Source organism: Oratosquilla oratoria, chromosome 12, assembly GCF_046742065.1.
Source record: "Oratosquilla oratoria isolate Oo_2021 chromosome 12, ASM4674206v1, whole genome shotgun sequence".
Lineage (NCBI taxonomy): Eukaryota > Metazoa > Arthropoda > Malacostraca > Stomatopoda > Squillidae > Oratosquilla > Oratosquilla oratoria.
In genome coordinates this window covers 47,310,627-47,334,418 of record NC_134788.1, presented here as the reverse complement: position 1 = coordinate 47,334,418, position 23,792 = coordinate 47,310,627, and the positions used below count along the sequence as shown (strand labels likewise).

The 23,792-nt window shown below is 38.7% G+C and overlaps 1 protein-coding gene across 2 annotated transcripts; it reads left to right on the top strand.

Annotated features, from left to right (window-relative positions):
• The first annotated feature begins 1,044 nt into the window (after positions 1-1,044).
• On the top strand, positions 1,045-23,516 carry LOC143030744 (uncharacterized). 2 transcript variants are annotated; one of them, XM_076193948.1, is made up of 2 exons: positions 1,045-1,452; positions 21,019-23,516. In XM_076193948.1, the coding sequence occupies exon 2, from the start codon at positions 21,490-21,492 to the stop codon at positions 23,233-23,235; it is 1,746 nt and encodes a 581-aa protein (XP_076050063.1). In that variant the 5' UTR covers positions 1,045-1,452; positions 21,019-21,489; the 3' UTR covers positions 23,236-23,516. The 2 variants fall into 2 exon arrangements, with proteins under 2 accessions (XP_076050063.1, XP_076050062.1); XM_076193947.1 differs by lacking the exon at positions 1,045-1,452 and adding an exon at positions 1,806-2,023.
• The last annotated feature ends 276 nt before the right edge of the window (positions 23,517-23,792 follow it).

Sequence of the window (23,792 nt, the reverse complement as noted above, 5' to 3'; positions counted from 1 at the left end):
GGCGCTGCCTCAGTATAGGTGGGGGAGGAGGTATGGGTGAAGCCGAAGGATGGTAAGTGCACATTACAGTGGACGAGGGGGATCGTGACTGACGGAGGTAAATTCACGGAACAACATCTCTGTCGAAGGAGTGCCGCGACATATACTGGATCTTTGCCATGTGGTGGATGACGGAAAAGGGATAAAGTCACGACGCTGCAGTGGATGGGGGAGCAACACCTCGACGAACGCAACGTGAGAGACGTCCTCCAAAATGGCTGCAGGACTACGCAGCAGGAGACGAAGAATAGGTTGATCTCGAGACCAAGGGGGGGGGGGTGAATGTGATACGGATACGGGTGTACAGTTGGCACCCCGGCACGGGGTCAACTGTCACCGTCTAGAAGGAGAGCGAACGGGCCGTTTGCTGACTGTCTAGTTATAGTGTAAGTTTCTTTTTTTTATGTTGACTAAATCGTTTGTGCTTGTGTACATCATTTGTTATTTGTGTATTCGTCTTTTTTTGTTTCTTCAATTTCAATGTCTTTCTTTAGCCTAGTAACTGATGTAGTGTGTCTGTAATCACGTCTGATCCATCTTGCTGCTTTATTTTGTGTGGACTAATATGTATATGCCATTGTTAGTGTGTGGATCCCAGACGGTGTCACCATATTCTCAGTCATTCCTGCATCTTACCTACCACCTTGGGTCAGAAGCAATGCAGCAAGACACAGCACACCCACAGAAAATTTACATGAAAATACGAATAAAAACTAGAAATAGAAAATAGAATATGATATATAAATAGCGAAATGTATGATACGAGATATTAATTACATAATGTAAAACATAGAGTAGAAAGTAGAAATAGGGAAAAATATGTGTACGTGAAGATTTGGAGTCTGGTATCCACATTGGAAAATTGTAAACACCAGACTCAAGTGAAGAGTTTATTTGCCCGACGTTTCGATTCCCGTCCTGGAATCGTCTACAGGGGGTATAATGGTTACAAGATTGTGAACTCAAATATAAATCGTCAAAGTGGTAAACCTGGGAATGGTTCACACTCTCAATTACATGTACAATGCAAACCTCTTTACAATATTAGATACACTACAATTGAAACGAAATATTGGTACCAATCAAAAATAGAATGAAATATACAAATGAAATAGAATAAGTCATATGGCTGTGAACATAGAACAAGTGTATAAAAAGCATCAATACGTAACACAAGCGTAAAAACACCAGAACATAAGACAAAGACGCAAATGGAGGTGGACCAAATGTCCGAAATGAAGTGTCAAGAACAAACGACTAAATTAAAATCAGGCAAATGGAAATAAGAACCAAACAAAATAAAGAAATTGAATAACTGTCGTTTCTCCTACGTATTCCGTGTCACAATCCGTGTAGCCTATGCGGTAAACTACACCGGCCAGTTGTGTATGCTCTTCAGAGTCTTTGACCTTGGTGAGATTTTGATTTAAGGTATTGAGGGGTTTATGTGCCATTTGCACTCCGTTCTCTCGTAAAACTCTGGCAGTAACCTCCGATGCTCCTTTGATATAGGGGATTGTGACTCTGGGTGTCATGTGTGGTCTTTGTTCTGGGGTGTTGGTGCGTCGTGCCTTTGTCCAAAGATGGTGGGTATTATTTTAGTTGTGCACACCTATGCGATATAGCATTAGAAAATTAAATAAAAGAAATGTAAATTATAATACAACATGAACATATTAGGCGATTTTCTTGGTGGAAAAAAAAAAATCTTGCTACAAGCAAATTGACTAATGAATGAAGCCACTAGAGTACAGTCCAGACACCATGCCAGTGCAGTCACTATCAGACGATAGCTTTCATGTTGTGGACCGGGTGTTCTCTGACTCCGGTGACATGAAAAGTGCCGTTACAAAGACAGTAGGGCTTCCTTGGACTTTGTGAGAGAATTCGGGGCTCTGCCTCCGTCTGTTAATTGCCCGAGGTACAATAATAATCAGGCAGTCATCATCCGTGACGGTGACCAGGATGATCGTTAGAATTTAAGGTACTGAATTACTAAATACAGGTTAGGTTGGAATAGAATATATTAATTTATCATCCTTTCATTTCTTCGTCCTCGGCATCTATCAAAACAAACGGCATATCATTGAGCCGCCGCAACTTCGCTCATTAGTAAATAGGTTTTAACAACTTTTTTGTTAATGATTTCCGCTAAGAAAGTTACATATGTTGATCTGTTTTAATTTACAAAATTAATAATTAATTTTCTACTGCTATATTGTGTAGATGTGCAGAAATAGAATTTTACCAGATGGTGTCTTAAGCAGTTGAAGTGCCTCATTGTGTTTATGTATAGCTTTTAGCAACTTTTTCTGTTATTGCTTTGCATCAAGAATAACATATATTATGTTGATGTATTATAATTTATAAAATTAATTACTTTTCTAATGCTATATTGCATAGGTGTGCATTTCTAAAATTTTACCCAAAAAATGAGCTGGGTTGAACATTTCATATATACCAGTGGGTAGGTTAGGTCAGCTCAGATCAGATCTGATCTCACAGCTACAATCCTTACCCCTATCATTGTCTAGCTGTTATCATCAAGTATTTTGAACTCTATGCCTAAATTTAGAAAATGAAGTAATGATGGTAGAGATTTCTTGAAAATTGAGACCTCCAAAATTACATCATAAAGATATTTGCTGGTCACACAGCTGCAATTTTTACCTATATCATTGTCTAACTCATAATTTTGAGTATTTTGAGCCCCCATATACAAGTACTTTAGATTTATAAAAAAAAAATGAAGACTTGCAAGCATATTTATATGTATCAGTGTGTATATCGTATTTGTTTAAATTGTTCTTACATTCTCATTGGGGTATGGAGCTCCATCTTGTCTTCTGCAGTACGAAAAAAAAAAAAAATCATGAAGTTTGCAGTGAATTCACTTTGCACTTATTATAGTATTCTTTTGAGTAAAATATATATTCACTCCACAAGTCCACATTGCATTAATTACAGGTCATTGCATTCTAATATGAGTAGTTATACCCTCCCTTACATAATTTTACATAGATACTGGACACAGGTCATATGACTAAATCAAATCCAGCTTAGGTACGTCATTCCTCTGATTTGTGTCCTTTGTGTCGCCCCCCCAATTGACCTTGACCATGTGTGTCTGCTAGTATAAGACCTTCCATCCACAAAATCATATTAAATTCCCTGATTCACCCAGAATTGATCAAGTCTCCTTTTGAATTGTACTACAGTAGAAGCCCAATTTAGTGAATCCCCATTTAGCAGAAAGCAGATTTAACAAAAGTTTAAGATAACTAGGGGAATGTTCTGGAAAGCTCGAATCAATGAAGCCATTAGCCTGTTCAATATGACTCTGATTCTTGCGCGCAGCATTGGATGTCTTATGTACAATGATACATTGCTATACTTGCATGTTGAAGTATAAAGTCACCACTGCATTACTCATTCTCTTTCACACTGAGTAATGATAAACACAAAAAATATGATCAAGCTATTTCAAAGAAGTCGGGGATAACTTCTCTATAACTACAAAATAAATATCAAGATGCTGATTTTGGCATCCTCAAATGCCTACTTGCATCTCATGACACCTATGTAGGTGTCATCTTATGGAAGAGGTTAATCCACACATATTCCATTATTTACAGTCATCCCTCATTTTGGGAACGGGAGCCTGGAAGTTGGGAATTGTTTTTTTGGGAGGGGTAAGTAAAAGATGAGTGGGTAATTCTAATCTAACAAACTAAACTAAACCTAACCTAGCCTACCCAGTCCCACACATACATAACCTACCATTATACCCGTCTGGGGTATTGGCTGCTTGTTATTGTGGCAAAGTAGCATGCAGTCAATACTTTAGGGTCTATATGGGGCGCCCCTATGGACCAGAGCCACACATCATTTTGTCTATGATAGAGGAAAACTCTGTTCATAGAGAAATGATGACACTTTTATACTACGACTGTCCCTCCGTTATGCTGTCCCCCAACCCCTTGTTGCTATACTGTACCATTTCTCTGAGTATTTCTTTTTCTGTGGTGGGGGAAAAGAATACTGCCACCAAGTATTCCCACTTGGATCGTAAGAGGCGAGAAGAAAGGGACGGGGATTGGGACTAGGCATCCTTCTCCTTGTAGCCCCACAGGGGAAATTCCTAAAAGTAAAGGCAGAGGCATAAGAGGGGCTGGAAGTTCTCGGACCAGCACCCTAAGGTTTGGGTCTTTTAATGTGCGTGGATGTGGTACAGATGAGAGTAAAAGGGAAGAGATAGGTAGTATGTTTGTGAGAAGAAAGATGGATGTGTTGGCTTTGAGTGAAACAAAGCTGAAAGAGAAGGGTGATTGTAAGTTTGGGAGTGTAAGTGGGAGGTTATCAGGAGTGAAGAGAGGGCGAGAGAGGGAAGGGGTGGCTATACTAGTAAGTGAAGAGATAGGTAAACATGTAGTGGAGTGGAAGGAGGTTTCCTCAAGGATAATGTGGATGAAGGTGAAACTGAGAAAGGAGATGTGGGTCTTTGTAAGTGCATATGGGCCTGGCAGTGAGAAGAGTGTAGAAGAAAGGGAGGCCTTTTGGATAGATTTAAATGAGTGCATAGAGGGTTTAGGGAGAAGTGTAAATGTAATGGTACTGGGAGACCTTAATGCTAGGGTAGGAAAGGAGCCAATTGATGGAGTGGTTGGGAAATGTGGAGTTCCAGGAAAGAATTGTAGTGGAGAGTTGATGGTGGAAATGTGTCTAGAAAGAGAGTTGATGATAGCAAATACAGTGTTTCGGAAGAAAGTCAAGCATAAGTACACATGGGAGAGGGTGGTGGAGGGAAGGGTGGTAGAGCGTTAATGGACTATATAGTGGTAAATAGGATTATGATAGGAAGAGTCAAGGATGTACATGTGCTAGGGGAGAGGGTGGGGGAATATCAGATCATTTTCTGGTGGAAGGTAAGTTGAGAGTGGAGGACAGATGGAGAAAGAGGAAAGGGACAAAAGGTAGGGAGGTGCTTAGAGTGAACTCTTTAAATGAAGAGGAAAAGGAGAAGGAGTACATGAAGAAGCTGAAGGAGGAGTGGGAGGGAGTGAAGGATAGAGTAGAGGTAGGTGTGGAGAAGGAATGGGGATGGTTCAAGGAGGGAGTCACAAAATGTGCATGGATGGTGTGTGGAACAAGAAGGACAGGAGGAAATAGAAGGAAGGGTAGTGAATGGTGGGATGAGAAAATTAAGAAGGTTGTAGAAGAGAAGAAGCGCGCTTACACAGATTGGTTACAAAATAGGATGAGGGAGTCATATGAGATGTACAAAGAAAAGAAAAGAGAAGTAAAGAAAAAGGTAAAGGAGGCAAAGAGGAGAGCAGATGTAAAATGGGGTAAGAGTATGACAGAAAATTTTGAAAGTAATAGAAAGATGTTTTGGAAAGAAATTAAGAGAGGAAGAGGAGGCGAATCAAGTAGAGAATAAAAGGTAAAAGGTGCAGATGGAGAGATGATAATGGAGGAGAAGGCAGTAAGGGGAAGATGGGCAGAATATTTTAGGGAGTTGCTTAATGTGAAGGAGGATAGGGAGGGAAAGATAGCTGCAGTGGGAAATGCTAAGAAAATGAGAGTGATGAGTGAGGAAAATGGAGGAGAAATAAGGAAGGATGAAGTGAAGGCAGCAGTTAAGATGATGAAAGCAGGTAAGGCACCTGGTCTGGATGGATGCCATGCAGAATGTCTTAAAAAAGGAGGTATAGTGATGGTGGACTGGTTGGTGAGGTTATTTAATGTGTGCTGGAGAGAAGGTAGAGTGCCGGAGGACTGGAGGAGTGCTTGTATAGTTCCACTTTACAAGGGAAAGGGGGACAAGTGTGAATGTAGTAGTTTCAGAGGGATTAGCTTGTTATATGTAGTTATGTAGTTGGGAAAGCTTATGGGAGGATCTTGATTGAGAGGATTAGGAGAGGAACAGAGGGAGTAATTGGTGAGGAACAGTGTGGGTTTAGGACAGGTAGAGGTTGTGTAGATCAGATCTTTGTGGTAAGACAGATATGTGAGAAAGCTATAGGAAAGGGGAAGGATGTTTTTTGGGCCTTTATGGATCTGGAAAAGGCTTACGACAGGGTAGACAGAAAGGCACTGTGGGAGGTTATGCGGATATACGGGATAGGAGGAAAACTTCTGGGAGCTGTCAAGAGTTCTTATGAGAGTAGTAGAGCATGTGTCAGGATTAGAAATGGAGAGAGTGAGTGGTTTGAGGTAAAGGTGGGACTTCGTCAAGGATGCGTTATGTCACCCTGGCTGTTCAACTTATACATGGATGGGGTAGTGCAAGAGGTAAATGCAAGGGTAGTGGGTCAGGGATTGGAGATGTTTAAGGAAAATGGAGAAGGCAGCTGTTGTTTGCGGACAACACTGCGCTTGTGGCAGGATCGGAGGAGGGATTGAGGAAGTTGGTGACAGAGTTTGGGAGAGTGTGTGATAGAAGAAAGCTGAAGATAAATGTGGGTAAAAGTAAGGTGATGAGATGTACATGGGGTGAAAGTGGCAGTAATCTGGAAGTGAGCATTAAGGGAGAGCAACTGGAGGAAGTGGATAGTTTTAGATACTTGGGTGCAAATGTGGCAGGAAAAGGTGGAGTGAAGGTGGAGGTAGAATGTAGATTGAGAGAAGCGAGTAAATGCCTTGGTGGATTAAAAAGTGTAATGAGGAATAGACATTTGGGAATGGATGCTAAGAGGAGACTGTATGAAGGAGTGATTGTGCCAACAGCACTGTATGGAGCAGAAACATGGAACATAAGAGAGGAAGAGAGAAGGAGCTTGAATGTGTTTGAGATGAAGTGTCTGAGAAGTATGATGGGGGTTACTAGGCTAGATAGAGTAAGAAATGAGGAGGTAAGGAGAACAGGGGTGGAAAGGGAGCTGGGAGATAGGGTTGATGAAAGAATATTAGGATGGTTTGGACGCATGGAAAGAATGAGTGAAGACTAGTAAAGGAGGTGTGGAAGGCAGATGTGGAGGGAGTGAACATGAGGGGACGTCCTAGGATGAGATGGATGGATGGGGTAAAGGGGACTTTGGGGAATAGGGGAATGTCTGTTGAGGAAGGACGGGAGAGAACAGAAGACGGGTGAATGGAGAATGGTTGTATATGGAAAGTGTTGTGATGCATGAGGTGGAATGGACGGGGGAATGGGGGATGAGGTAGTGTGTGTGAGCAAAATTTTGACGCAGCCCGAAGGGATTTCTCCCCGTCCTCTCCTTTATATGGGGGGACGGAGAGGGGGGTCACCGATTTAATGAAGTGGCCTTGCTGTGGATGTGCTGTGTCTTGCGACACTGCTTCTGACCCAGGGCAGTGGACAGGGTGCAGGGATGACCCGTCATCTAGAAGGTGCTAAGATGGGAGGGAGGGTGGAGGGGTGTGGAGTTTTTTCAGGAATGGAATGGGTGGGAATGATTTTATGCCTTGTCCTTTTTGGCTACCTCCCTGGTAAGGGGGAAAAAGCCTTGGTATATGTATGTATGTATGTGTTTAAACTAAAGACAGGAGTCATGGCCCTGCAGGTTAAACATTGATTGACAGAGTCCCATGACACTCATGATTACATATGATTGGCTATGGAGGTCCAACAGCAAGGCTTGGGTGGTATATACATCCTTCTTCCTTATATACTCAGTGCCATGTAAAAATTGCGACAAATGCTAAATTGTTCAGACTGGAAAAGTATTAAAAGTAAGGTTAAAACAACATCAGTATAGCGTCAAGAGTGGGCAAATTTCTAATGCATTATTTATTCACCTAAGGGATTTTAATCATTGCATAAATTGGGAGGGTGCTAAAGAAATTGTTAAAAATAAGTCATATTTGACTAGAAATATAATAGAATCCATTCTGATCAAAGATACATTTGTCAATAACATAAATTTAAGTCATGGTACATATAAACTGGACAATTTTATTGTGAAAAAGGTAGTAGCCCAAACATCTGCTGCCGCAAACGGGTCAGGTTGACAATAGAGCCTCACAACCTTTCACAGTTCCCTTCCTGATACTCTGTGTATATATTCTTGTGTCCTTTTTCGTTTCTATGTACCCTGAGGATGTCTGAATAGACGAAAGTGCTTTTTCTGTTTTCATGGTGGTTTTCCGCATATTTAGAATCATGAGTTTATGTGATTTCTCGTATATATATATATATATATATATATATCAAACATTATTGGAGCTAATACTGAACCATATGGGACTCCATTTATCATTTCTTCATTGATCTCTTATGTACCACCCTCATTTTCCTCCCGTGCAAAGAAATCTTCCATCAATTTCAATAACTTTCCTTGCACACTTGTTGTTTTGAGTTTTCTTAATAGCTTTTTGTGTGGTACTTTGTCAAAAGCCTTTTGTAAATCCAGGAAAGCACAATCTGCCCATCCGTCCCTTTCTTGAATTATATCTATTAACCTTAAATAAAACAAATGAAGTTTGTGGGACATGATCTTCCTTGTCTAAGGCCAGTTTGTTTGGGATTCAGTATATTGTTTTCTTACAGATGTTTACTCCATCTACTTTTGATCAAATTTTCATATATTTTAGCAATTGTGCTTATAAGGGAGACTGGTCTATAGTTTGTTGGGTCTTCCTTATCTCCCCCTTTAAATATTGGCATTTTTCCAATCTTGTGAGCAATCTATTATCTTATATATTTTGACTATTAGTTTATTTATACATTCTTTTAGTATCCAGTTTAAAATTCCATCTTGGCTGTGTGATTTCCTGACATCAAGGTTTATTATTTGGTCCCTTATTTCTTTCTGTCACAATTATTTCTTTCATTTGGGGGATCATTCTCCCTTTCCTTCATCCCAATTGTATGTAGTTTCATATGTGAATACAGATTCAAAATGTTTGTTCATAATTTCAGCAATTTCTACATCTTCTATATATTCCACATTACCTTGATTCAGTTTCACTATTTTCTGTATATTTTTAATTTATCATTTACATATCCGTAGAATAATTTAGGTTGATCCTTACATTTGTCTATTGTGGCTTTTTCATAGTTTTATTTTTCTTCCCTGAGTATTTTTTCATATTTATTTCTTAGTTTGATATATATTTCCCATTACCCATTTTTTTTTCCCATCTTCTCCAAGCTTTGTCTCTTCTATCTTTTGCCTCACTACATTTTTTGTTGTACCAGTATTTAATGTACACCTTTTCCTGTTTATGTTTTGGTACATATTTGTCTACTTCATTATATATTTCTTTTAATATTATACATTTCTCCTCCATCTTTATTTCTTCATTAAAGAAGTTTTCCCAATTCACTTTTTGAAAGAATTTTCTGAGTTTTTCAAAATCTGCTTTGTTGTACATTAGTCTTCCTTTTCTGTGTTTCTTATTTCCTCCTAAATAAATTTCCTCTTTTACGGTAGTTCAAACTCAATTAGTATGTAGTCACTCTTCCCAGTTGGTGTCTTGTATTCCATTTCATTCACAATTTCAGGGTCAGATGTAAATATTACGTCGAGTTTTGACAGTTCTTCATTATTTCTATACCGGGTATTTTCTTTTACCCTTTGTGTATTCAGTGGTCATGTCCAGTACTATATTTACCCAAAGGTCCTCTCCACCTTTCACTGTCATCTCCCAACATATTTCTTTAGAGTTAAAGTAATCCATAATTACTAAGTTTCCTCCTTTCAGTATTTCATTTAATGCATGCTCTGTATCTTCTGACATTTTGGAATAGTCACTCTCAGTCCAAGAATATGTTTTTGGGGGCACATATATCACTACAAATTTTCTACTTTTCATGTCATTGTTTTCAACTTTTATCATAATGGAGAATAGGTGGAGAAAGAGGAAAAGGGCAGAATGTAGGGAGGTACTTAGAGTGAACTGCTTAAATGAGGAAAAAAAGGAGAGTGAGTATAAGAAGCTGAAAGAGGAGTGGGATGGAGTAAAGGATAGAGTAGAACTAGGAGTGGAGGAGGAATGGAGATAGTTCAAGGAAGGAATCATAAGGTGTGCAAAGATGGTGTGTGGAACAAGGAGGGCGGGAGGAAATAGAAGAAAGGGTAGTGAGTGGTGGGGTGAGGAAGCAAAGAAATGTGTAGAAGACAAGAAGCAGGCATTCATAGATTGGCTGCAAATAAGGACAAGGGAATTGTATGAGAGTTACAAAGTAAAGAGAAGGGAAGTTAAGCATAAAATAAAGGAAGCAAAGAGGAGAGCAGATGTGAAATGGGGTAAAAGTATGACAAAAAATTTTGAAAACAATATAAAGATGTTTTGGAAATTAAAAGAGAAAAGAAGGCGAATCAAGTAGAGAAGAAAAGATAAAAGGTGCAGTTGTTGTTTGCTGATGACACTGCACTTGTAGCAGGATCAGAGGAGGGATTGAGGAAGTTGGTGACAGTTTGAGAAGGTGTGAGAGAAGGAAGCTGAAGATAAATGTGTGTAAAAGTAAGGTGATGAGATGTACAAGGGGAGAGAGTGACAGCAGGCTAGAAGTGAGCATTAAGGGTGAAAGACTGGAGAAAGTGGATAATTTTGGGTACTTGGGTGCGAATGTGGCAGGAAAGGGTGGAAGTAGAATGTAGATTGAGAGAAGCAAGTAAATGCCTTGGTGGATTTAAAAGTGTAATGAGAAATAGACATCTGGGAATAGATGCTAAGAGGGGGTTATATGAAGGAGTGATTGTGCCAACAGCATTGTACAGGGCAGAAACATGGAACAGTAGAGAACAGAAGATAGGGGTGAACGGAGAGGGGTTGTGTATAGATGATACTGTGATGCATGAGGGGGAGTAAGTGGGGGATGGGGGGTTGAGGAAGTATGTATGAGAAAAAAAACTTGACACAGCCTGAAGGGATTTTTCCCCGTCTTCTCCTTTTCTGCATGAGGGGACAGAGAGGGGTCGCCGAATTTATGAAGTGGCCTTGCTGTGGATATGCTGCGTCTTGTGACACTGCTTTTGACCCAGGGCAGTGGACAGGATGCAGGGATGAGCCGCCATCCAGGAGGTGCCAAGATAAGAGGGAGGGTGGAGGGGAGTGGAATATATAGGAAATAGAATGGGTGGGAGTGGTTTCTATGCCTTTTTCTTTTTGGCTACCATCTGTGTAGTGGGAAAGCCTTTGGTATATGTATGTATGTGTGTATCATAATCAATTGCATATTATTCCTTCTGTTATCTCTGTCACATTTAAGCCTTTCTTAGTTAAAAACATGACTCCACCCTGTTTCTTCTCTATTTCTTATCCAGTGATTATATAAACCTTGTCCCACAGTATTTGGTGGTAGTGGATGTAAGAGGCCGGTAGATGGAGGTAGAAACTTCAGTAGATGAAGAGGACCGGAGTACGAATGCTAATAATGTTATGAAACACTAGGGTATTGAAATGCTGAGTCCGCGGGTTGTTTAGTCGCCGACAAGCAACAATAGCTGAGGCAGACTCGCGGTAGCTCGGATTTGACTGTTTTTATAAACAAGACTGGAGACGCCGTTCAATCTGTGTAAACATGGCCAACGGGAGGTGACTGTTGTAATAATTGCTGATGTAACATACATGCTGTGAGCACAAAGCTATTTTTCATTTAACAAATGCTGAGGTAAACGATATTGCTTGTGACAATGTAACAGCTTTCCGGATTGGAGGAAAAAGGTGGAGGAGGAGAAATGTTATTGGTGCATGAATTCAAAGTCACACCCATAAGGAGTGACATTTATTTGAGAAGTAAGAGGAGATTGGATTAGAAAAATTAGTGACGTCAGACGAAGGTGGCTTGGCTTATGGTATAGAGATCTCGAGGCAGACGGAGAGAGATCGTGTAACCAAAGACAGAGTAAACTAGTGAGAAGAAAAGAAAAAGAAGTAAATCACTTTACTTAACCTAAGGACTCGACTGAAGTATGAGAAGCACAAGGCATGGGGCCTTCTGAATAAGATGAACTTAAAATTAGTGAAACTGACGTAACGAAGGCAAGGGGCCTTGTGAGTGGAATTACGAGACTAATAGAAGTGTAAACGGTCGAGGACCGATAGTGGTGGTGACAGTGGTGAAAGTGGACCTTTTAATTTCATCTCCCCGGTACCCATTATATCCGGTTTCTCTTCTGCCAGAGAGTTGTTTAATTCATTTAGTCCTGAAATCATCCCATCTATGTTGGTATATGCTACTTTTAATTTTTTCCTTTTTCCTCTTTTTTTCCCTTTGTTCTCAGCCTCAGGTCCAGTACTCTCCCAAAAAACTCGCTCTTTGCGGTGTCTGTTATTCTTTCATTTTTTTTCATTTGCTTCATTTCATAGTGTCTTTTCCCTCTCTTTTTCCTCATCACTCATTTCTCTTTTTATCCATATATGTATTTGTAATTTTCGCTTTTTGTCAACTTTGCTGTTTTTGTTAGTATTTCTGTTATCATTTGAAGACTTGGTTTAAATTTTAGTTGTCTATATTTTTTCTTTAGAGTATAGTCCCATTCTATGCACTTCCTCTATTTCCTTTTCCATTTCTTGCCCCTCCTCCTGTATCTCTTTCAGAGTTACTTTTGCTATTTCTTTCTCTTTTTCTCTTAAGTATCTAGCTATCCAAGAGTTGACACCTTGACTTGGTAGATAGGCTTGAGAATCTTAATGACTACAAAAGCCATGTCGATAGAGAGAAAATCTCTGCAGGGTCACCCATATCGAACAGGTTTTGTAAGAAAGATCAGACAAAGAGCAGCTCACATTCACAGTCACAGGACCCACTGCTAATTGGCATGTCCCAGGTGGCGAACAGGGAAATTCATAATGACGGTGTGGACCTTTGGGCACCCTATAGATATAGGGCTTCACCAAATATAATAAGATGACAACAGAGAAATATCTCACCAGAAACCAGTTGGTACTGAGGTGAGATTACTGCCAACCCCCCATCATAGCCAATATGAACAGCACAACCAAAAGAAAACCAGGTGTTCCTGGTGGGTCATTGTCTCCTAAAGGTCCAACCACATTACCTCCTGTGCTTATGGGCAGAGTTCAGACGATGAAATTGAGTCTTTCTGTGATGATAAGAAGATGGGAGATGAGATATGCATTGGGAAGTTTGGAGTTGGTGAAAGAAATGACAGAGGTGAGATGTTAGTCAATTTTGCAGAAAACCACAACATGAGGATAATGAACACTTTCTTCCAAAAGCGAGTAGATTGTAAAGGGATATGGAGAAGTCCAAATGGAACAATAAAGAATGAAATAGACTTCATTTTAGGAGATGAGAGTATAAGCGTTAGTAATGTTACAGTGATAAATAGAGTTAACATAGGTACTGACCATAGAAAGGTAGATTGCACAGCTAAATTCAGTTTCAGAGCCAAGAGAAATTAACTGATTTTAAGAAAGAAAATCAGTCTTGCTAAGGTTAAGGATGATAAGAGGAAATTTCAGTTAGAAATGAAAAATAGATTCAAAGCTCTAAGGACTAATGAGGACACCGTGGAAGATATTAATTTGAATTTATTGAATATCATTAGGGAATCAACAGAGAAAGTAGGAAATACAAAAAACATTAGAGAAAACAAATACTCCAAAGCTACAAATTATCTAATTAAAAGAAGAAGGACCATGCAAATTTAAAGCAGGAGAGATGAAAAATAAAGAGTAGAACTAAACAAGCTTATCAACAAAAGGCAGAGATTAGAGAAAAGAAAAAGAAACATGGATGAAATAGAGGAAACTATTCAGAAAGGTAAAAGTATTCAAATGACCGAGCACAGACATGCTTTAGGAAGACAACAAATGATACATGTGAAAGATAGAAATGGAGAAATCGTTAAATGCAGAGACAGAATGGTAAAAAGAGTAAAAGAATTTTACCAAGAGCTTTACTCATCAAAGACTGTAGTTGAGTCAGTAAATTCATGTGTAGACATTAGTAGTGTACCAGAGATTACAAAGGAAGAAGTAGAATTTGCTCTAAAAACTATGAAACAAGGAAAAGCACATGGGGAAGATGGTATATCAATAGATCTCTTGAATGACGCAGGTAGATTAATTGATATTAAATTAACTCAGTTGTATACCCAGTGCTTACATCAAGAAAGCATTCCTAATGTGTGGTGCAATGTTATAGTGATTTTGCTCCATTAAAAAGGAGACCAGAAGGACCTTAGTAACTATCGACCAATTAGCTTACTATCAAATGTAAATAAAGTATTCTCCAAGAACCTTACAAATAGACTAGGTAAAGTTTTAGATGAAAACCAACTGAGAGAATAGGCAGGCTTTAGGAACAGATACTTGACTCTAGACCATTTGCAGGTGATAAACCAACTAATCGAGAAAACTACAGAATACAATATACCTCTGTGTTTAGCTTTTGTATATTAAAAGAAGACCTTTGACTCGGTAGAACAATTAGCAATACTAAACTCGCTACATAAGTAGGGTACAAACAGATTGTAAGGGTTTTAGGAAAGATTTATGCGAAAGGTACCACTATAATTCGACTACATAAAGATACAAAAAATATCAAGATCGAGAAAGGAGTACGGCAAGGTGATACAATTTCACCCAAATTACTTGCAGCTTGCTTGGAAGATATTTTCAGAAGGTTGAGTTGGGAAAATAAAGGTTTAAAGATTAATGGCGAATATTTGAACCACCTAATATTTGAGGATGACATTATTCTTATTTCAGAAAGAGCAGAAGACTTGTAAGATATGCTGAGCAATCTATACAAAGAAAGTCTTAAAGTAGGTTTAAAAATGAATAAAAGTAAAAACAAAGTAATGTTCAACACGAAAGTTCAAAGTAAAGAGATTGTACTTGATGGTAAGAGTCTTGAAGAAGTTGAAGAGTATAATTATTTAGGTCAGATGGTGAAAGTGACAAACGATCATGACAATGAAATAAAAAGACGCATTACAATTGGTTGGAAAGAGTTTGGTAAGTATAATAAAATCCTAGAGGCTCTCTACCTTTATGTTCGAAACGTAAAGTTTACGATCAATGCATTGTACCAGCAATAATCTACACGCGTGAGACTTGGAAACTGACGAAGGCAATGGAAATAATGCTAAGGACTACACAGAGGAGAATGGAGAGATCAATGATGGGAATAGTGCTGAGAGACTGAAAGAAAGCAAGTTGGGTGAGAGAGCAGACTAGAGTGAAAGATATTGTGGAGGCAGTAAAAGAGAAGAAGTGGAATTGGGCAGGTAAGTTTGTGTGAACGACTGATAGAGCGATGGAGCAAGTGTATTACTGGGTGGACGCCACGAGATAGGAATCATGGAAGAGGTTGACCAGACAAAAGGTAGAGAGACGAGACTGAGAAGTTTGCAGGAGTGACATGGCAGAGGATGGCGTGGTTGTGCAAGTCATGGAGCACTATGAAAGAGGCCTTTGTTCAGCAGTGGACTCAGAATGGCTGATTTGATTGATTGATCTAGCTACATTGTGTTTTTCTTTAATACTATAAACTACTATACACTCTTTTATCAACTATGTCTCTGACCCAATTTTCTTTCTCTTTAATTACTTTAATGACTGTTTCTTTTGCATTTTCTTCCACTTGAACAATTTATTAATTTATTTATTTATTTATTCATTTATCTATTATTATTATTATTTTTTGTTCCACTTTCCATTGATTTTTTATTTCTTAAATATTTTTCTCTTTTATGGTTTCTCCAACTTTCTCGGTCACCGCTAGTATTTGTTCTTTTACTTCTTTTTTGAAAGCCTCACTTTTGTTAGTATCTTAATTTTTCATTCTTCCTTTCTCACTTTTGACTATGTTTAATTCTTTTTTTAGGTCATTAAGGTCCCTGCTAATTTCAGCATTTTGTTTTATTCAACACATTCACTTCTTTATATATTGCCCTGTATTCAGCTTTCAGATCTATAATTTCATTTACTAGTTCTGTAATCTCTTGATTTCTTAGAATATTTTCATACTTTGTTTCCCTTTCCTAATCTATACCTCTACCTAGTATTCCATTTTCTTTTGCAAACCCTGAAAATGATATATTTTCATACCTTTGATTCCTCTTGGGCGTTTTCCTGTTGCAACTCTCTTTTTTTGGGATGATGTCTGTCATTGATTCGACCCTGCTAACATCTAATCTTTTCTTCATTGGTTCACTATTTTTATCTATCTTCTTCATCATCCATTTTATATTTTAACTACCAAGTGATTTACTCTTATTATATCCTTTCGGTCACTCGATAAACAAATCTCCCCTATACCAATACATTACCAACTAGGTGTTTCCTCCAACTTATCAAAAAAGCGCTGCACTCTGTTCCAGACTGTAGTTTGTGTACAACCAAAAAGTGGATTTTTTTTTTTTTTTACACCTCGAATGTATACGGTCCGAGTTACGACCGTTTCGACTTACGACCGGTTGGTCGGAACCAATCTAGGTCGTAACTCGGATAGTGAGTGTATTTACCTAATTGTATTTTACGAGAAGGGGAGCTATGCTCGTGGTGTCCCGTTTTCATATCTCATTTTATCTAAACTATTTTTAAATTCATGTATTGTTTTTGCACACACCACTTTCTCATCTAACTTGTTCCAACTGTCTATTACTCTGTGAGGAAAGCTGTTCTTTTTCAGGTCTCTTCTATAGGTATCCTTTTTTATTTTCTTTCCATGTCCTCTTGTATTTCTGTCATCCCATTTTATTAGATTCTCTCTATCAGTAATTTCTATGCCTTTCATGATTCTGTAAATAGCTATCAAATCTCCTCTCTCTCTTTGCTCTAGTGTCTGTAGCTCAAGTTTTGCTAGTCTCTCTTCATATGATAGTTTTGTGAGTGTAGGTGCCAATTTTGTAATTGCTCTTTGTATTCTTTCAAGTTTTTTTATACATTTTTTTGTACTTGGTGACCATATCGTTGCCGCATATTCCAATCTTGGTCTTATCAGGGTGATTAGAATTTTCTTCACCATTTCTTCATCCAGATATGTAAAAGCAACTTTGATTGTTCTTATTAAATTATAGGTTTCTCCAAAAATCTTATTTATATGTTTCTCAGGTGACATATTATTCATAACAATGACTCCCAGGTCCTTTTAATTTTCTACTTTTTTTATTCCTTCTTCTCCCAATTTATATGATCCTGTTATTCTGTTTTTACTTTTTCCAACTTCCATTATACTATACTTCTTTGTATTGAGCTCCATTTCCCACTTCCTACTCCATTCCTGTACTTTGTTTAGATCTCTCTGTAGTGATTCACAATCTTCTTCTGTGTTCACTTTTTTCAATAGTTTTGCATCATCTGCAAAGAAGCTCATATAGCTTTCAATTCCTTTCTCCATATCATTAATATATATAGCAAACATTATTGGGGCCAGAACCATTCCTTGTGGAACACCGCTTATTACTTCATCCCATTTTGAGTGTTGGTCTCTTATCACTACTCTCATTTTTCTTTCTTGCAAAAAGTCTTCCATCCAATTTAGTAGTTTGCCCTGTATTCCTCCTTCAGTTTCTAATTTCTTAAGCAACTTTTTATGTGGTACTTTGTCAGAAGCTTTTTTTAGGTCTAGAAATGCGCAATCAGCCCATCCATCTCTTTCTTGTATTATATCTATTAGCCTTGAATAGAAACATATTAAATTGGTGACGCATGATCGTTCTTGTCTGAATCCAAATTGTCTTGGATTTAGCACGTTGTTTTTTTTCTAAATATTTTACCCATCTATTTTTTTTTTTTTTTTTTTACAATACTTTCACAAATTTTTGCTATTGTACTTGTTAGAGAGACTGGCCTATAGTTGTTAGGGTCTTCTTTATTTCCCCCTTTATATATAGGTACTATATTTGCTTTTTTCCAATCTTCTGGAACTTTACCTTCTTTCAATGAACTGATTATTATGCTATGTATTATATCTGCCAGTTCATTCCTGCATTCTTTCAAAATCCAGTTTGCCATTTCATCTGGTCCATGCAATTTTCTGACATCAAGATTACTCAAGTGTTTCAATATTTCATTCTTTGTTACTTCTATTTCTTTCATAGGGGGGACTTTTTCTTTCCATTCAATCTCTTCAGGTTGTATGGTCTCCCTTGTAAACACAGATTTAAAATGTTTGTTCATAATTTCCGCCATTTCAATTTCCTCTGTGTATTCAATTCCTCCTTGTCTTAATTTCTCCAAATCTTGTTTGTTTTTCAGTTTGTTTACAAATCTGTAGAATAGTTTTGGTTGATCTTTACATTTTTCTATGACATCTTTTTCATATTTTCTCTTTTCCTCTCTGCACGCTTGTACATATTCATTTCTATAACAACTATATATTTTCCATTTTTCTGGTCTTTTGTTTTTCTTCCATTTGGCCCAAGCTTTGTCTCTCTTGTCTTTTATCTCCCTACAACTTTTATTGTACCAGCACTTTATATATTCTTTTTCCTGTTTTTGTCTTGGGACATACTTTTCTACTCCCTTTTTATAGATTTGTGTCAAAATATTCCATTTCTCTTCTACTGTTGTATCATCTTTGTGTATTCTTTCCCAGTTTTCATTTTGGAAGAATTCTCTTATTTTATCAAAATTTGCTTTTTCATACATCAATCTTCCTTTTCTATATTGTTAATTTCTTTTCATGTATTTTTTCTCATTTAGTTCTAGTTCTACCAATATGTGGTCACTTTTGCTTATTGATGCCTGGTATTCTATCTTTTCCACTATTTCAGGTTCTGATGTGAATATTAGGTCTAGTCTCGATGGTTCTTCTTCATTTCTATACCTGGTGTTCTCTTGGATCCATTGTGTCATTGTGTGGTCAGTAATCATCTCAAGTAGAACACTACCCCATGAGTCTTCTCCACCCTTTACGGTCATCTCTTCCCAGCATATTTCTTTGCAATTATAGTTGCCCATCATAACTATTCTTCCTCCATCTTCCATTATCTTGTTTAGTGTTATTCTTGTGTCTTCTAACATACTTTTATGTTCATTCTCTTCCCACGAGGCTGTTTTTGGGGGCACGTAGTTTATTACAAATTTTCTGCTCTTCTTATCTCTATCTTCTACTTCTATCATAATCATCTCTACTGTATTGTTTCCATATGTGACATTCTTCACGCTTATATCCTTCTTAGTCAGGAACATAACTCCACCCCCTTGTTTTTTCTCTCTGTTTCTAATCCAATAATTATATGTATTGTGTCCTATGCTGTTGGGTGGTAGTGAACCTTTTAATTTTGTTTCAACAATTCCCATTATGTCCGGATCTTTTTCTTTCAGATATTTGTTCAGTTCATTCAGTATTGTTATTAATCCATCTATATTTGTGTAGGATACTCTTAACTTTCTGTTATTTCCATTGTATTCTCTGTTTCTTTTGTGTTTCTCTCTGTTATGTTCCATTTCTTCAATTTCATAGTCACTACTCTCCAGTAGAATTCTTGTTTTTCTTTCTCCGTTCTGGTCTCGTTTTTTTTCTTAGCTTCATGTCTTTTCCTTATTTCCTCCTCTCTTTCCTCTTTATTCATTTCCCTTTTTATCCATACCTTTTTATATTGTTCACTTGTTGCTAGTTTCCCTGTTTTGGATAAGATATTCTCAGCCGTAGTTTGTGACCTGAATTTAATCTTAATTGGTCTGGTCTTGCCTGTACTATTTTTCCCGAGCCTGAATTTCTCTTTGGTTTGTTTCATAATTTCTGGCTCATCTTCCTGAACTAATTATAGTAAATTTCTTACTTTTTCATTTTCCTCTTTGATTCTTGTGGTTCTATCTGGGTTATGTTTCTCTTCCATTCCTAATATAATTATACATTTCTTTCTATCTGCTAAGTCTCTTACTATATTCTCCTTCTGTCTCATCACTTTAATAACTGAGTCTTCAGTTTGTTCTTTCATTTGCTGTTTGATTATGTCAGTAAATGCAACTTTGCTGTTTTCTTGGATTTTTTCCAACCCTCCTTGTTCTCCTTATTATTCTCCTTTAAGACTTTATTCTCTTCTTTTACTTCTTTTAACTTTTTTTAATTCTTCAATTTCCTTAGTTAAGTTTTTGTCCGCCTTCTCTAGTTCTTCCAATTTTTCAACTCTCTGCACAATGTTGTTAACGTGACCGAACCTAAATTCCCAGTGCTCGATCATCTTATCGAGCTTCTCTTCTAGTCTTGTTAATCGGGGGGGGGGGGTTGTGTCCCCCCCACCCTCTTTAAATCCCTGGAAAATATTCTCATCACCTTCTACTGTATTGCTCTTATTTATACTTCTAATCTTTACATTTTTGTTAGACATTTCGTCATCGCTAAATTGGTACGCACCTCGTTTGTTTAGATGGCGTCTGCCTGCCTGGGCCAAGTCCTCACCTTCCTCATTTCCTTCCATTTCCCTCAGTAATCTCTCCCCTTCTCCTTTTTCCTTACTTTCCCCTACACCAGGAGCAATTTCCCCCCACCCTGTAAATACAATAGGTACTTCCTTTGCTTTGGGATCCACGAAATTTCACTTTTTCTTCAGAACGTCCTCTAAGCCGTCCGTTCGTTGAATTGTGTGTGTGTGTGTGTGTCTTAAACGATGTGACTTGTATAACTTATTTGAGTCAGATGAGCTGAATAAACCTTCCTTGAGTTGGTCATGTTTAGGTTCAGATCTTGTGAGTCCAAACATGGTATGTTATGAAGTTGTATTGAAATATGACTGTGTTCTCCACCTGGCCACTGACCACTTCCAAATTTCATGACACGATGAAAAGCCTAGAGCAAAATTTGAGTCATTGTGGTTGTGGGGGAATGAGTATGCATATAGCTATAGGATCATTTTCACCTCATTTCTAATGACAAAGTAGAATGGAATATATGATAGCAGGATATCTGTTTGTGTTTCACTCTATTCTATGATAGGTCATGGCATGTACAAAGGGTCTCTTTAAGTACAAAATTGAGTATGAAATATATTGTGTGCAAATCTTCCACTATCTTATTAAAGTATATTGCACACTTTCAGAGACAGATGTCAATGTTATGATTACATGTTTTTCTTTCTTTTTTTACAGGTTGAAGGTAAATATCACCACTGCTTTGGATGAGCTATCTATAGATTCTGTACTTGTCATACGATGAAAAAGACCCAGTGTGACATCTGTGCCACAATTGTATCACTGGTTATTTTAGATATCACATAATGACCCACACTGAAGGGAAGCCTTTCCAGTCTAACCTGTGCAGTTGTGCCTTTTCAAAAAAGGATTCTCTCACAAAGTACATGATGAGCCTTTCCAATGTGACCTGTGCAATGTAGCTTTCTCCACACTGGAGAAAAGCCATTCCAGTGTGACTTATGTGATAAAGCTTTCACACAAAACTGTCACCTAAAAAATAACTTGATGGCCCACGAGAGAAAATCCTTTCCAGTGTAACTTGTGTGATTCAGCTTTCTCAAAAAAGGATGCTCTCACAAAAGATACATGGACACACACAAGAGAAAAGCCTTTCCAGTGTGACCTGTGTGTTCTCCTTTATTGGAAATGGCTTCTCTTGCTCAGCTTATGAGGACCCAGACAGTAAAGAAGCTTTTCCAGTGTGGCATATGTGATTCTGCTTTCTCAGAAAAGAGTTTTCTCACTAGGCATATAAGGACCCACACAGGGGAGAAGCCTTTCCAGTGTGACATGTGTGATTCTGCTTTCTCACTAAAGGGTCATCTCACACACCATATGAGGACCCACACAGGAGAAAAGCCTTTCCAGTGTGGCCTGTGCGATTCTGCTTTCTCACAAAAGAGTTCTCTCTCTAGGCATATGAGGACCCACACAGGAGAGAGGCCTTTCCAGTGTGACCTATGTGATTCTGCTTTCTCACAAAAGGATACTCTCACACAGCATATGAGCACCCACACAAGAGAGAAGTCTTTCCAGTGTGACCTGTGTGAATCAACTTTCTCACACAAGGGTAGTCTCACACGCCATATGAGGACCCATGCAGGAGAGAAGTCTCACCAGTGTGGCCTGTGTGATTCTACTTTCTCATGGAAGAGTTCTCTCACTAGTCATATGAGGACCCACACAGGAGAGAAGCCTTTCCAGTGTGACCTGTGTGATTCTGCTTTCTCACAAAAGGGTAGTCTCGCAATGCATATGAGGACCCACACAGGAGAGAAGCCTTTCCAGTGTGATCTGTGTGATTCTGCTTTCTCACACAAGAGTAGTCTCACAGACCATATGAAGACCCACACAGGAGAGAAGCCTTTCCAGTGTGACCTGTGTGATTCTGCTTTCTCACACAAGAGTAATCTCACAGACCACATGAGGACCCACACAGGAGAGAAGCCTTTCCAGTGTGACCTGTGTGAATCTACTTTCTCACAGAAGGGTAGTCTCAAACGACATATGAGGACCCACACAGGAGAGAAGCCTTTCCAGTGTGACCTGTGTGATTCTGCTTTCTCACACAAGGGTAGTCTCGCAATGCATATGAAGACCCACACAGGAGAGAAGCCTTTCCAGTGTGACCTGTGTGATTCTGCTTTCTCACAAAAGATTAGTCTCGCAATGCATATGAGGACCCACACAGGAGAGAAGCCTTTCCAGTGTGACATGTGTGATTCTGCTTTCTCACACAAGAGTAGTCTCACAGACCATATGAAGACCCACTCAGGAAAGAAGCCTTTCCAGTGTGACCTGTGTGATTCTGCTTTCTCACACAAGAGTAATCTCACAGACCACATGAGGACCCACACAGGAGAGAAGCCTTTCCAGTGTGACCTGTGTGAATCTACTTTCTCACAGAAGGGTAGTCTCAAACGACATATGAGGACCCACACAGGAGAGAAGCCTTTCCAGTGTGACCTGTGTGATTCTGCTTTCTCACGCAAGGGTAGTCTCGCAATGCATATGAGGACCCACACAGGAGAGAAGCCTTTCCAGTGTGACCTGTGTGATTCTGCTTTCTCACAAAAGGGTAGTCTCGCAATGCATATGAGGACCCACACAGGAGAGAAGCCTTTCCAGTGTGACATGTGTGATTCTGCTTTCTCACACAAGAGTAGTCTCACAGACCATATGAAGACCCACACAGGAGAGAAGCCTTTCCAGTGTGACCTGTGTGATTCTGCTTTCTCACACAAGAGTAATCTCACAGACCACATGAGGACCCACACAGGAGAGAAGCCTTTCCAGTGTGACCTGTGTGAATCTACTTTCTCACAGAAGGGTAGTCTCAAACGGCATATGAGGACCCACAGAGGAGAGAAGCCTCTCCAGTGTGGCCTATGAGATTCTGTTTTCTCAAGGAAGAGTTATCTCACTAAGTATATGAGGATCCACACAGGAGAGAAGCCTTTCTAGTGTGACCAGTGTGAATCTACTTTCTCACAAAAGGGTGATCTCACACGGCATATGGGGACCCACACAGGAGAGAAGCCTTTCCAGTGTGGCCTGTGTGATTCTGCTTTCTCACGGAAGGGTCATTTCACAGAGTATATGAGGACCCACACAGGAGAGAAGCCTTTCCAATGTGACCTGTGTGACTCTGCTTTCTCACACAAGGATTATCTCACAAATGGATGACGGACAGATTGAAACATGAGATCGGAATGAAAAGAGGACTTTACGTAAAATGAAAACGGGGAATCACACCTTGGATCAAGATATAACGAAATGGCAAAGCTGGTTAAAAGGAATACACGTTCAGCGAAACGTAATTATGAAATCAAGGTTGCCAGTCAAGCAAAATCCAACCCAAAGGGTTTCTTTCACCTCTTATAGAACAAAAAATAAAGAAAGAATAGGACCAATTAAAAACAATGAAAATGTCATGATTGAATCGGAAG

Bases quoted from the DNA above. Each gene is read 5' to 3' on its own strand.
- LOC143030744 (XM_076193948.1), top strand. From the start codon at position 21,490: ATGGCTTCTCTTGCTCAGCTTATGAGGACCCAGACAGTAAAGAAGCTT.